The sequence below is a fragment of the Ursus americanus genome, chromosome 29 (genome assembly GCF_024610735.1).
Source record: "Ursus americanus isolate L20-20 chromosome 29, mUrsAme1.1.p, whole genome shotgun sequence".
NCBI lineage: Eukaryota > Metazoa > Chordata > Mammalia > Carnivora > Ursidae > Ursus > Ursus americanus.
Window position 1 is genome coordinate 17,776,952 of NC_142155.1, and position 15,620 is coordinate 17,792,571.

A 15,620-nucleotide genomic window follows, 5' to 3' on the forward strand; every position below is an offset into this window, starting at 1 on the left:
AGGCTTAACTGACTGAGTCACCCAGGCTCTCTATTCCCTGTAATTGTATAGCAAACCTTGTACCTGGACCTCAGAACTATAAGCTAAATATACCACATGGTTCAAGGTGTAGGCATTAAACATCTTGCAGTCAGTAATCTCTGATCTATATTACTGAGGACATTGACCCTGTATAAGGAGGTTTGGGACAGTTCCATATGTCCCCCCTTTCCCTGTAGTTTGAGAGCAAGTCTGATGCATCAGCATATTTAGAGGCAAGAAGTCGTCTAAATGTCTTGCTTTTTCCCCATGCGAAATTAGAGCATAAACACTTGATGAAAGTGAGAAATTGGGATAAATTAAATTTCTTGTTGCAAATTCAGCATAGGAATATAGCAATGTTCATAACGAATGTTTCCATGTTTATAAATGTGTATCTTTCTAGGGAGTTATTTACTATTCCTTATGTGTGTGAGGAATAAATCCCTCCCCCAGCAATTTTGTAAATATTTCTTAATATCAGAAAAGAACAATCATCAACGCTGCATGCACTGTTTCCACCTCCCTGGCAACAGTTGAATTCACCATGGAAACAGCTGAGTAGAAATTGTGTGTATGTGAACATTAGTGAGGTCAAGGGAATGGGTGAAACAGCACTTTGTTGGCTTAAATATTGTAAGAGAATTTTTGTTTCTTTTTAGTAGGAGTTAAAATAGCATTTTAAAAGCTTATACCAACTCTTCCAGCCTTAAATAGTCACATTATCTTCACAGGAAATTATCTGAGAACTCCAGAGCTTCATAAGCACTGCATTTACTGATTCTGTTATATTAAATCCTGCCCAAATTGCCCTTCCAGTGCGGGGGACTGGAGACTGGCTAATTTCACAATGAACATGGAGTAAGAAAATCTATTATGAAATTGTTGCTTGGTCACAAAGTCTAATCTTAAAACCCTGAGGTGTTTTTTTTTTAATTGGGGAAGGTAATTTTAGACATGTGAAATGATACAATCATTCAACAATTATTAATGCATTCTTTTATTTTCTCACCCCTTGGTACCTTCTTCCTCATGCTTTTTTCCCCAACCCTCTTCTCTTTGTACCAGACTCCTTTGTGTTTGCTCTTATCCCACCATTAACTGATTCGGATTCGATTGATCATATGTTTCATCTTTGCCTACCTCCTTTCCCTGTCATCCAAGAGCAGCTGACCACTGCCGGCATCTCATGCATCTCTCATTTATGTTATTTAGATTATGGCCACTTGTACCATGTTAGCTCCCTGTTTGGGGTTTGATATTTTCTGAGGCTCCTCTCTTAGAAGGGTCCCATGGCAAAAGGAATGAAAAAGATAGCTCTTAATGGGAAGGAAATTTCTGACCATCCTTCTCTACCAAGGAAGAACTTTTTATAAAGTGAACCATGGCTTTAAGAGAGAGCAGGAGGGAGGGGGAAAGAGAGAGAGATTATAACATAAATTCAATCTTCCTTCACAAAATAGGCACGGATTGAATTGGACAGATTCTAGAACAAGAAGAGACAAAAATATTTTATATTGTTGTGAATTATCCCTATTTTGTATATTATCTCTTCACATGTAATTCTCTAACTTTTATTACTGCTCGTATCCTTTTTTATCTTCTTTGTTTCTACCTTTAATAAAATGTTTTCACATAAAGAAGAAAGCTCCTTGAAGCCGAAGGACATCTCCCCTGAGCTCTCCCTTCATGGGTATGTTACATAGACTGTGTTTTCTCAAGTTCATTTTCTAGGCCACCTTAAGATAATTTTGGTTTTTGCATTTTTTTTTCAAATATTTTCACGTTTGGCGACTTTCAAAAAGAAAAAAAGAAAAACGTCCAAGATGATGGTGTGTCTTACGGCAAGAAAGAACATCCTTGTAGGCAGCTCTGTCTTAGAGACAAACGACCTGTGGGTGCTGCGACAGTCGCGTCTCCACGCACAGCTGACAATTCACTGGAAAGGAGTTCAAAAACTGTAACGTGAAGACTAGCGGGGGTTGGGGGGTTGGGGGGTTGGTGGGTATTGCTTTGTAATCAGCCGACTCTTACTGTGGTGGTGTGAAATTCATGAAAAAGGAACGGAAGTTCCACTTGAACCACAGCTACTTGGGATCTTATTTACATTCTTAAGCCAGTGCTGTGGGGCTATAAATAGAAGAGCCTATACATAGAGATGGGTTATTTCTGCCAACAGTAATTTTATTTTTTAGAAGTATCTAGAGACATTATTCATAAGGACTCATTTCTGCTCACTTTCCTGCCGAGACGCCCCCTCTCTTGACACCATGGGTGGTCAACTCTGAAATCCACTAATGATCGTTAGCTACAAAGAGTGCAGCAAGAGTTATTTATTTTTTTATGTTAATACATGCAGGAGTCCTTTTAGTTCTAGAAAATTTTCAGGCATCTGGCTGTTATGTAAACAGGGGCATCCTTTTCAAGCCAGCATCTTTGATTTTTTTATTCAGCTAAATTTTCTAAAGGTAATTTTTAATAGCCGTAGAAACTTAATGACAGTCATTTGATATGCTAACCATATTGTGACTTGTAATTGAATATGCTATAATGGTTATAATACCAAAATATATAGATGTTTGCATACACTTATATAGGTAGTACTTTTTTTAACTAAGCTTTAAAATGACTGACTGAATGTTTTCTTACTTTATGTGGTTAAGTGTAAGATACATGCAGTAGACCATATATGGCCCTGTAAAATAAAAACCCTCTAACCTTTGTACCTTGATGGATAAATATTGTGTTTTCAGATATACATTAGTCAAAAACTGAAATGTAGCCTGAAAAGAGAAAATTATAATGCCCTGGCATCCTGCTAGACACAATAGTAACTAATGCCCAACGAGCTTTTATTCTGGGGAAGAAAATTTGTCTCAAGGGAGCTGGCTTTCGCACAAAGTAGGCTGTGCAAGAGGGTCACATGATGACATTTTTAAAACACAGAATCTTGGGAGTTAAGATGGCGGAGGAGTAGGAGACACCGTTTTCAGCCGGTCCCCTGAGTCGAGCTGGATAGGTACCAGACCAGCCTAAACAACCACGGAACCAGCCTGAGACGCAGGAAGACGCATCTGGATCTCTACAAATGAACATCTCCAGCGCTGAGTATTGAGGTACGAAGTGGGGAGCCATGAATCTGTGCACAGATATCGGAAGATAAACGGAAGGGGGAGGGAGCCGCCGCGTTCGGGTTCCGGGAAGCGGCAGCCACTTGCACGGGAGAGCGGGCGGGCTCGCGGTCGGCACCCGCAAAACAGCAGACTGAGACCGTGAGCCGGGTGCGCGCGCCACCAGGCGTCTCGCGGAACTCCGGAATCCCGGTGCGCTCACTGGATCCAGACTGAGACCGGGAGATCCGGGAGCGCGCGGGGGCAGCTGGCGGCTGGCGGCGTTAGAAACACAAAGGGCAGAGACACGCCGGCCCTGGAAGTGAGGGCTGGGACGCCGGGTGTGGGGCGCACAACCCGGGACGCTGCAGGGTTGAGCAGCACCAACAGAAACAGAGTTAAAGTGGCCAGAACATCAGTGGAGAACGGGCCGCAATCCTTCTGTTCCGTGACAGAGGCTGAAATTTGGCCGCTGCTGCTCTGACTCTCAGAAGAGGCACAGCCGGCCGCCAGGGAAAGCCGCCAGAGAACAAAAGCCTGGAAATACCGGCTCAGGGAGTGCCCATCCCCATCCCCCCTCGCAGGGGACACGGAGACTCTACCCAAACAGGGTTGCCTGAGTATCGGCGCGGCAGGCCCCTCCCCCAGAACACAGAAGGCAGGCTGAAAAATCAAGAAGCCCACAACCCGGGCGCCTGGGTGGCGCAGTCATTGAGCGCCTGCCTTCGGCTTAGGGCATGATCCCAGCGTTCTGGAAAGGAGTCCCTCATCGGGCTCCTCCGCTGGGAGCCTGCTTCTTCCTCTCCCACTCCCCGGCTTCTGTTCCCTCTCTCGCTGGTTGGCTGCCACATAAATAAATAAATAAAATCTTTAAAGAAGAAGCCCACATCCCTAAGATCCCTATAAAACAAGGGGCACGGCCTGGGACCCAGTCAATAATTTGGGCTCTGGACAACCCCGCAACCTCTCCTCATCAGAATGACAAGAAGGAGAAGCCCCCCCCCCAGCAAAGAAAAGACAGTGAGTCTGTGGCCTCTGCCACAGAAATAATGGATATGGATGTAACCAAATTATCAGAAATGGAATTCAGAGTAACAATGGTCAAAATGATGAGTAGAATTGAAAAAACTATTAACGAAAAGGTTACTGAGAATATAGAATCCCTAAGGACAGAAATGAGAGCGAATCTGACAGAAATTAAAAATTCTATGAGCCAAATGCAGGCAAAACTAGAGGCTCTGACGGCCAGGGTCGCAGAAGCAGAGGAACGGGTTAGTGAATTGGAGGATGGGTTAATAGAGGAAAAAATGAAAATAGAAGATGGTCTTAAAAAAATCCACGCCCACGAATGTAGGTTACGGGAGATTACTGACTCAATGAAACGATCCAATGTTAGAATCATCGGCATCCCCGAGGGGGTGGAGAAAAACAGAGGTCTAGAAGAGATATTTGAACAAATTGTAGCTGAAAACTTCCCTAATCTAGCAAGGGAAACAAACATTCGTGTCCAAGAGGCAGAGAGGACCCCTCCCAAGCTCAACCACGACAAACCTACGCCACATCACGTCATAGTGCATTTCGCAAATATGAGATCCAAGGATACAGTATTGAAAGCGGCCAGGGCAAAGAAATTTCTGACGTACCAAGGCAAAAGCATCAGAATTACGTCAGACCTGTCTACACAGACCTGGAATGAGAGAAAGAGTTGGGGGAGCATATTTAAAGCTCTTTCAGAGAAAAACATGCAGCCAAGGATCCTTTATCCAGCAAGGCTGTCATTCAGAATTGATGGAGAAATAAAGACATTTCAGAATCGCCAATTTTGTAACCACGAAACCAGCCCTACAGGAGATATTACGGGGGGTTCTATAAAAGTAAAAAGGCCCCAAGAGTGATACAGAACAGAAAGTCACAGCCAATACAAACAAAGACTTTACTGGCAACATGGCAACATTAAAATCATATCTCTCAGTAATCAGTCTTAATGTAAATGGTTTGAACCATCCCATAAAACGCCACAGGGTTGCAGATTGGATAAAAAGAAATGACCCATCCATTTGCTGTCTACAAGAGACTCATTTCAAACCCAAAGATGCATTCAGACTGAAAGTAAGGGGATGGAGTACCATCTTTCACGCAAATGGACCTCAAAAGAAAGCTGGGGTAGCAATTCTCATATCAGATAAATTGGATTTTAAACTACAGACTATAGTTAGAGACGCAGAAGGGCACTATATTATTCTTAAGGGAAGTATTCAACAAGTGGATATGACAATTATAAATATATATGCCCCCAACAGGGGAGCAGCAAGATACACAAGCCAACTCTTAACCAGAATAAAGAGACATATAAATAAAAATACATTAATAGTAGGGGACCTCAACACTCCACTATCAGAAATAGACAGAACACCCTGGCAAAAACTAAGCAAAGAATCAAAGGCTTTGAATGTCATACTCGACAAGTTGGACCTCATAGATATATATAGAACACTACACCCCAGAACCAAAGAATACTCATTCTATTCTAATGCCCATGGAACATTCTCAAGAATAGACCATGTTCTGGGACACAAAACAGGTCTCAACCGATACCAAAAGATTGAAATTATCCCCTGCATATTCTCAGACCACAACGCTCTGAAATTGGAACTCAACCACAAGGAAAAATTTGGAAGAAACTCAAACACTTGGAGACTAAGAACCATCCTGCTCAGGAATGACTCGGTAAACCAGGAAATCAAAAATCAAATTAAACAATTTATGGAGACCAATGAGAATGAAAATACAACAGTCCAAAACCTATGGGATACTGCAAAGGCAGTCCTAAGGGGGAAATACATAGCCATCCAAGCCTCACTCAAAAGAATAGAAAAATCTAAAATGCAGTTTTTATATTCTCACCTCAAGAAGCTAGAACAACAACAGAGGGACAGGCCTAATCCACGCACGAGGAAGCAGTTGACCAAAATTAGAGCTGAAATCAATCAAGCAGAAACCAGAAGTACAGTAGAGCAGATCAACAGGACTAGAAGCTGGTTCTTGGAGAGAATCAATAAAATTGACAGACCACTGGCAAGACTTATCCAAAAGAAAAGAGAAAGGACCCAGATTATTAAAATTATGAATGAAAAAGGAGAGGTCACAACGAGCACCATTGAAATTGGAAGGATTATTAGAAATTTTTATCAACAGCTATATGCCAATAAACTAAGCAATCTGGAAGAGATGGAATCCTTCCTGGAAACCTATAAACTACCAAGATTGAAACCAGAAGAAATTGATTCCTTAAACAGGCCAATTAATTATGAAGAAATTGAGTCAGTGATAAACAACCTTCCAAATAACAAAACTCCAGGCCCGGACGGTTTTCCTGGGGAATTCTACCAAACATTCAAAGAAGAAATAATACCTATTCTCCTAAAGCTATTTCAAAAAATAGAAATAGAAGGAAAGCTACCAAACTCATTCTATGAGGCCAATATTACCTTGATCCCCAAACCAGGCAAAGACCCCATCAAAAAGGAGAATTACAGACCGATTTCCCTAATGAATATGGACGCCAAAATCCTCAACAAGATCCTGGCTAATAGAATCCAACAGTACATTAAAAGGATTATCCATCATGATCAAGTGGGATTCATACCTGGGATGCAAGCGTGGTTCAATATTCGCAAATCAATCAGCGTGATACATCATATCAACAAGAAAAGACTCAGGAACCATATGATCCTCTCAATCGATGCCGAAAAAGCATTTGACAAAATACAGCATCCTTTCCTGATTAAAACCCTTCAGAGTGTAGGAATAGAAGGTACATTTCTCAATCTCATAAAAGCCATCTATGAAAAGCCTACTGCAAATATTATTCTCAATGGGGAAAAGCTGGAAGCCTTTCCCTTAAGATCAGGAACTCGACAAGGATGCCCACTCTCGCCACTATTATTCAACATAGTACTAGAAGTCCTTGCAACAGCAATCAGACAACAAAAAGGGATCAAAGGTATTCAAATTGGCAAAGAAGAAGTCAAAATGTCTCTCTTTGCAGATGACATGATACTCTATATGGAAAACCCAAAAGAAGCCACTCCCAAACTATTAGAAGTTATAGAGCAATTCAGTAACGTGGCAGGATACAAAATCAATGCTCAGAAATCAGTTGCATTTCTATACACGAATAACGAGACCGAAGAAAGAGAAATTAGGGAATCCATCCCATTTACAATAGCACCAAAAACCATACGTTACCTTGGAATTAACTTAACCAGAGACGTAAAGGACCTATATTCTAGAAACTATAAATCACTCTTGAAAGACATTGAGGAAGACATAAAAAGATGGAAAGATATTCCATGCTCATGGATTGGAAGAATTAACATAGTTAAAATGTCCATGCTACCCAGAGCAATCTACACTTTCAATGCTATCCTGATCAAAATACCAAGGACATTTTTCAAAGAACTGGAACAAATAGTCCTTAAATTTGTATGGAAACAGAAAAGGCCCCGAATCTCCAAGGAACTGTTGAAAAGGAAAAACAAAGCTGGGGGCATCACAATGCCAGATTTCGAGCTGTACTACAAAGCTGTGATCACAAAGACAGCATGGTACTGGCACAAAAACAGACACATAGACCAATGGAACAGAATAGAGAGCCCAGAAATGGACCCTCGGCTCTTTGGGCAACTAATATTTGATAAAGCAGGAAAAAACATCCGGTGGGAAAAAGACAGTCTCTTCAATAAATGGTGCTGGGAAAATTGGACAGCTACATGCAAGAGAATGAAACTTGACCACTATCTCACACCATACACAAAAATAAACTCCAAATGGATGGAAGACCTCGATGTGAGACAGGAATCCATCAAAATTCTAGAGGAGAACATAGGCAACAACCTCTACGACATCGGCCAAAGCAACCTTTTTCATGACACATCCCCAAAGGCAAGAGAAACAAAAGACAAAATGAATTTATGGGACTTCATCAAGATTAAAAGTTTCTGCACATCCAAGGAAACAGTCAGAAAAACTAAGAGGCAGCCCACGGAATGGGAGAATATATTTGCAAATGACACTACAGATAAAAGACTGGTATCCAAGATCTACAAAGAACTTCTCAAACTCAATACACGAGAAACAAATAAACAAATCAAAAAATGGGCAGAAGATATGAACAGACACTTTTCCAATGAAGACATACAAATGGCTAACAGACACATGAAAAAATGTTCAAAATCATTAGCCATCAGGGAAATTCAAATCAAAACCACACTGAGATACCACCTTACGCCAGTTAGAATGGCAAAAATAGACAAGGCAAGAAACAACAATTGTTGGAGAGGATGTGGAGAAAGGGGATCCCTCCTACATTGTTGGTGGGAATGCAAGTTGGTACAGCCACTCTGGAAAACAGTGTGGAGGTCCCTTAAAAAGTTAAAAATTGAGCTACCCTATGATCCAGCCATTGCACTACTGGGTATTTACCCCAAAGATACAGACGTAGTGAAGAGAAGGGCCATATGCACCCCAATGTTCATAGCAGCAATGTCCACAATAGCTAAATTGTGGAAGGAGCCGAGATGCCCTTCAACAGATGACTGGATTAAGAAGTTGTGGTCCATATATACAATGGAATATTACTCAGCTATCAGAAAGAACGAGTTCTCAACATTTGTTACAACATGGACGGCACTGGAGGAGATAATGCTAAGTGAAATAAGTCAAGCAGAGAAAGACAACTATCATATGATTTCTCTCATCTATGGAACATAAGAACTAGGATGATCGGTAGGGGAAGAAAGGGATAAAGAAAGGGGGGGTAATCAGAAGGGGGAATGAAACATGAGAGACTATGGACTATGAGAAACAAACTGAGGACTTCAGAGGGGAGGGAGGTGGGGGAATGGGATAGACCGGTGATGGGTAGTAAGGAGGGCACGTATTGCATGGTGCACTGGGTGTTATACACAACTAATGAATCATTGAGCCTTACATCGGAAACCGGGGATGTACTGTATGGTGACTAACATAATATAATAAAAAATCATTAACAAAAAAAAAAACAACAAAAAAAAAAACACAGAATCTTGGGCCTCACCTTCCAGCTCCTAAATCAAAATCTCAGAAGGCAGGGGCAGCACAGGAATCTGCATTTTAAAAGCCACGTGGATAAAAGCCCCTGGTAACATTCTGTGGTGCCAGGCCTCAGAGCAGCTTTTAGAAGTTACTGGCATTTGAATCCACGTATCACACAGCTAAGGTCTTAAAATCCTTGCCTACTGCCCAAATTCCCTTTTCACATACTTAGGCTGTGTCTTACGAAGATTAGTTCATGCACTTATACTGTCTTCCCAAACAAGAGCAGAAGCAAGTCATTGATTCCATAGCACATGGCTCTGTCCCTGACATAGGTGCACAGCCAACACTGGTTGACAGCAATTGGCAGTAAATATGGTATTATGGTTTACAGGTAAGAACTTTGCCGATACCTGGGTTCTTTCCCAGACGTACTTTTAATTCAGAAAAGTGCCCTGACTTCCTTAGAGGAAGATTTGCAAAACAGTTTTCTATATTGTTCCCAGGTCTGTGAAGGATAAGATTTTTACAATATTTTCAAATTAAAAAAGTGGACTGCATGTAAATATGTTCTCCCATAACTAATTAGACAGTGTCCAGTACACTCACAGTGATGTTGCAACGTTGAAAGAAAATTGGGTCAAGGAAGGTGACATCGTGTTAATCATTGTTTCCAAACATAGACTGTTACCAAGGTCCTTCAGCCTCGGGGCGCTTACTTTCCTGGACAACACTGCCATTTACTTCGGGGTGTGGAGAGGTGTCATTTGAGTTGAGTGACAGCAAACACAGACAACTTGAAGAAGTTGGGATTTAGTAATGCAATCTTTAGCAAGATCCGAATAGGAGAAACCTTTAGGTCCAAGTAGTACAGCTGGTAGCAAAAATAGATTTTATGAAAACTACCAGTGAAATATCTGGCACTCCAGGAAATATTTTGGAACTCGAAGGTGCAATTGAAGTGAAATATATTGAGGCATCATCATCTGGCAAAATTTTAGTTGGCTGATGCACTGCTTCTAGTGGAATATCAAGATGGACAAGATGGCTCTGGGCACTTGCTCCCGGTCAGCCAGATGAGGTGCTCTTCCCCTTTCATGCAGCATTTTCTATAGAATTTCCATGTCTCTCTCTGCTCTAGCTGCCTGCTGACGTACAGATGTATGCGGTTAGTCATCTCCGCATGAATTTATAACAACCAACTTCTTCCAACACCTGATGAAAGCAAAAAGGAAATGAGGCTTGATTGATCAATAGGACATGATTAAAATTAGTGCTTTCCTCAGTTTGTAACAGAAAAGCATCTTTCCTACATTTCAAATCTGGTTAGGTCTACATGATTCAAGCACTTAAATCAATCAATATTTAGATTCGTTTGACTTTCATATATGTGGCATTCTCCTTTACTATAAAAAGATGAATTTGGTCCTTCCAGAATGCCGCATTCAAGAGTCTTACTCTCCAGGACTTTATCCCAGAATACAGATGCTTAATACTGAGCTTTCAATTCCAAGTTAAGTGAGTGGAGGTGAAATTACATGGGATTTATCCATGGCCCCAAACATTAAGTTCCTACCTAACACTTTAAGTCACACCAGAAGGTATCTCTCTGTCCCTGCCCGATAGTCTGGCTATGCTTTTGCCACTATTCTCAGGCAAGAAGGAACAGCGTTGGCTCAAGGGTCCTCAAAATTCTGGTTTGTAATCCCCAAACCAAAAGAATTTGTTTAGGGTGCTTTATAACCATCTTAGTGATATTGATCCTAAATTTTTTTCCCATCTCTGAAAACCTGTGAGATTCTCTGTGTACTAAGTGTAGAACACTATGCAAGTTGCCATGGACGTTACCAAATGAGTAAATTACTGGTCACTCACGTTCAGCACCTTATGTGTCAACAAAATCTGAGGGTCTCAAAGCCTCACCCACCAAAGCTAGATTTACCTGCTATCTGATACATAAATTCTCTCAAGAGTGCTTCATCCCATTAACATAGAGAATTAATAGGAAAGTATGGACATTTTTGGAAAGGGAACCGCTTCAGATTTCAAAATTGGGTATTCATTAGTATGATACTTTCCTGCAAGTAAATTTATTTTGGACTAAGGGGGGTAAAAATGGAAAGAGGATATGAAGAGACCAGAAAGATGAGAAGGACAAGAGGAAAATTCCCTGGTATGGGCAAGATCTGCAAGTAGATTGGGAAGCTGAGTCATGAAACAAAAGATGCTGGCATACTAATCTGGGAGACGGTCCTGGCACCTGTCCTTAAGCGTTAACAGTCATGTTTAGAAGATAAGATGTAAGCAGAGGGAAAAAACTAAAGATTCATACATGGCAGGGTGTGTGGGCTAAAGCAATAAAGGGGAAAAAAGGGAAGGGAAGGGCATTAATATTAAATAGAATTCATTTAACTGCCAAGTGACAAAACCCCCATTCGGACTGGCGTGAAGACCAAAAAGGGGTTAAATCCACTGGTCCATGTAACTGCAGAGTCATGGTTGGATCTAGTACCCAAACAACATCATCAACCATCTATCTATCTGCCCCAGTCCCTTCCACTTGCACCACGAGGCATCGATCATCTGTTCTCTGCCAGGCTCTCCCCTCTGAGTGGGCAAACCCACCAGCAGCTACCAGGTCATGGGGTGCCAAGAATGGTGGAGGAGTGAGTCTGCAAAGACAAGCTAGGGCTACCTTTACTTTAAAAGGGGGGAAATAGATGCAGGGAAAGCAGGAACACCAGACTCCCAGTCACGTTCCCCTCTGGAGAAGGCTTACCTTCAGGTGAGCATACTTTTCAGCTCTGCCCTCACAGACACTCTCAGCCTGGGGCCACCCACCTGTATTTGAAGTGGGGGGGGAGGTGTTGGGTCATTACAGCTCCCCACGGTGCTTTTCTTTCTGGTTACCTCAGGGGTGGCTCTTGGAGGACTTTGTCCTCAGTGGAAGAAGTTTATCCCCAGCTTGAATCTCTCCTCTGAGTGTTGCTCCTGAGATGTTTTCTTCTCAAGACATTTGAAGCACTTTACTGAGGCAGCACCACACATATTTAATGAGCCCTAAAAAGGCACCTAGTGTGAAATAAAAGGTGAGATAAATCAAAAATAAAAATAGATGGCTTAAAATAGAATTCATGGCTGCAGGCAAACTATAAAGCTGCCAGTCTGCTTTCAGTGTGAAGTAGACAGCCAGAAATACTTCAAAGTTGAAAAACACAGAAAGAGAAAGGGAGAAGACAAGCTGCAAGTTTCATTTTATTTGTGTGTGTATGTGTGCCTGTGTGTAAAAGATCAATTGTTTTCTCATGGGTTTCATCATTCCTTTTCCCTTCTCAGTGATCATGGAAACTGGTTTTGTGAGTGTCCAAGGCCGTGCGAAGGCAAGATGTGCCAGTTTGCAACCTGTGAAAACAGCCCGTGTGGGAACGATGCCACCTGTGTGCCGAAATCCAGGACAGATACCGTCTGCCTCTGCCCGTGCGGGGGGTCTGGACTTCTCTGCCCAGACGGTAAGATCATGTGATTAATAAGCATGGTGCACGGGCAAAAGGGGGTGAGGAGTAGAGAAGTCACTCAAAGGAAACAAGGACAGCACCTGACTGATCAAATATGTCTAATCCTTTCTTGGTTCTTTTCAAGTCAATCGAGACAAGACCTACTGATGAGACTGATCACTGAGCAGGTATTTCTCACAGCCGTCATGTAATTACAAAGGGGGTAATGAGTTTACCCTAAGGTTAGACTATAGAAAATCTCAGTATTATAAAATCTCAAAGTCATTCTAATGCTCAGAGAGTAACAAGGAAAATCAGATGCAATACATAAAATCAAAATATTTTATCTCATTTTGGCAAACTGAGGATACAATATTAACATATCTATGTATTGTAAACCAGTTTCTTTTTTGTTTAAAGATAACAAAACCTATGACACGACTATTATACAGCAAGAAACAAAATCACAAATAATATCCATATACGTCTCCTTAGGAAAATCTAGGATGCGGAAATCCTAAATTACAAAAAGGTACAAGATGCTGTAATAGAAGATTGTTTAAGAAGCAACTTGGCCTAAGAATGTAATATTAGCTTTGATATACAGAAATAAATATGTCTGTAATATTTCCAGAAACAATTTAAAGTATTTGGTATTAACATTTTATCGACTCAGGGCTGGACGGACTTGTTTCATTTTTATTTTCACCGTAAAAATTTTTTAAATTTTTTTTAAAGATTTATTTATTTATTTGAAGGAGGGGGAGGGGCAGAGGGAGAGAAAGAGAGGGAATCCCAAGCAGACTCCCTGCTGAGCATTGAGGCCATCTAGGGGCTTTGTCTCACAGCCCTGAGACCATGATCTGAGCCGAAATCAAGAGTCAGATGCTCAACCAACTGAGCTACTCAGGTGTCCGTCACCATAGAAACAGTTTACGGGGCGCCTGGGCGGCTCTGTCATTAAGCGTCTGCCTTCAGCTCAGGGCGTGAACCCAGGGTCCTGGGATCAAGCCCCGCATCGGGCTCCCTGCTCTACTGGGAGCCTGCTTCTCCCTCTTCCACTCCCCCTGCTTGTGTTCCCTCTCTCGCTGGCTGTCTCTCTCTCTGTCGAATAAATAAATAAAATCTTTAAAAACAAAAAAAGAGTTTACCCCTTTGGTGTTAGTGGTGTTTGTTACCAAATTCTAGAATAAGGTTATCAAAGTGAGCACAGGTCACTAGGCCCCAGGTGCAAAATCAACCACATCTAACCTGTGCTGACTCATCAAAAAGCTGGAGCACCACCCCCTGACATAACAGGTATGAAAATTGAAACTAGAATAAAGAAGAATTTGTGACTAAAAGGTATTGAAATTTTTGGTGTATATAGCTTTAAGGAAATTGAGACAATGGATTTATGTGTAGTTCGGGAGGGGGAGTTAAGAGTACTGTGTGTTTCATTCTTTGTGGGGCGGGGTTATAGTAGAAGTTAGCCAAGTCACTTTTCTAATAAAAGGCATCATACACCAGATGGGATTGAAGTTTTGTCCTTTCCGATAAAAACAGGACCATTCATTCTATCGAGGTAAAAGCTATTGAAAAATGCAGTTGGTCACAAAAAAATTGATTACTAAAGGGTGAATCATCAGTTTTGCTTCCTAGTTGAAAATCAGACTGATCACATGAAGTAAGAAATAAAGATTTTTTTTTTAAGTAGTCTCCGTAATCAGCATGGAGCCCAATGAGGGGCTTGAACTCACAACCTTGAGATCAAGACCCAAGCTGAGATCAAGAGTCAGACGCTTACCTGACTGAGCCACCCAGGCGCCCCAAGAAATGAAGATTTATAAGAACATCTTCACATTTACAAAAAAAAAAAATGTTTACTCCCATCTCATGGTCTTATCAGGCCTCCAGAGATGCAGAGATTTATAGATTATTGAGACAGGAAATGTTAAACAAAATTTATTAGATTCTTCGTTTCATTGTAGATAAGAAGAAATTCCTACATGCACCCATCCAGAGGAATTTCTCAAAATAACCCTTCCATTAATATATTCCATGAAAGTGCCAAAACAATTTGAGATTCCTACCCTCGTAGAGCTAACCTTCTAACGGAGAAGATCAAAAGGAAATAAAAATGGCTCAAAACACAGTATACAGTTTATGAAAAGAATTATGAAGGAAATAAACAAGGAGTGTAGGGAGTAACTAGCGTGACAGGAGCTCATGACAAGAATGACTATAGGAGAATACAGATTTGTGCTAAAGCCTAAAGAATAAGAAATATGACACATGAAACCAAGAAAACAACTATTCAAGCAGAAGTTTCAGAAAAAAATGAAAGACTGACAAAAGGTGGAACGTGGGCTTTTTGAAGAATAAAATGTGCTACTCTAGCAAAGCATAAGGGAGCAAGGGCGAAAACCATATCTGACATGACAGGGCCTACATCATAAGGGTTCTTAGGCACATGGGAAGGTTTTAGACTTATTTGTCAGTGCCTTAAGGAGCCATTGGAAGGTTTTAAAGAGGCAAGGGGTGTATATGTCCTTGTTTAAACCATTCTGACTGCAGTAATCGATTTTAGAAGGCTTTTGTCAGTGACCCTAACAAAAGATAATTTTGCCTAAAACCAGGGAGATGGCAGTGGAGATGGAAATAAGTGGATAAACTTGAGATCTGTTCTGGAGATGGAATTGACAGAACTTTCTGGGTTGTATGTGAGAAGAGCTGAATCAAGAACATCCAGATTTCTTTATTTTATTTGTTTGGTCTATGGGTAGATTGTGGTGCCATGAGGAGAATTAGGAGCATAACAGGGTTTTTATAGGGCATTATTGGGAGGTAAACAAGAATTTTCTTGTGTACCTGTGAAGGGAGATATGCCTGGTAGGTATCCAAATGGAGAAGATATGTAGGCAAATGGGTACATGATGCTCGA

The 15,620-nt window shown here is 41.3% G+C and overlaps 1 protein-coding gene across 1 annotated transcript in view; it reads left to right on the plus strand.

Moving 5' to 3' along the window:
• EYS (EGF-like photoreceptor maintenance factor) overlaps window positions 1-15,620 on the plus strand; it is a 1,472,906-nt gene that overhangs the window by 1,352,238 nt on the left and 105,048 nt on the right. The window contains 1 exon segment of the mRNA XM_087856898.1: window positions 12,540-12,712. Within this exon segment, the coding sequence (XP_087713024.1) occupies window positions 12,540-12,712 (173 nt within the window).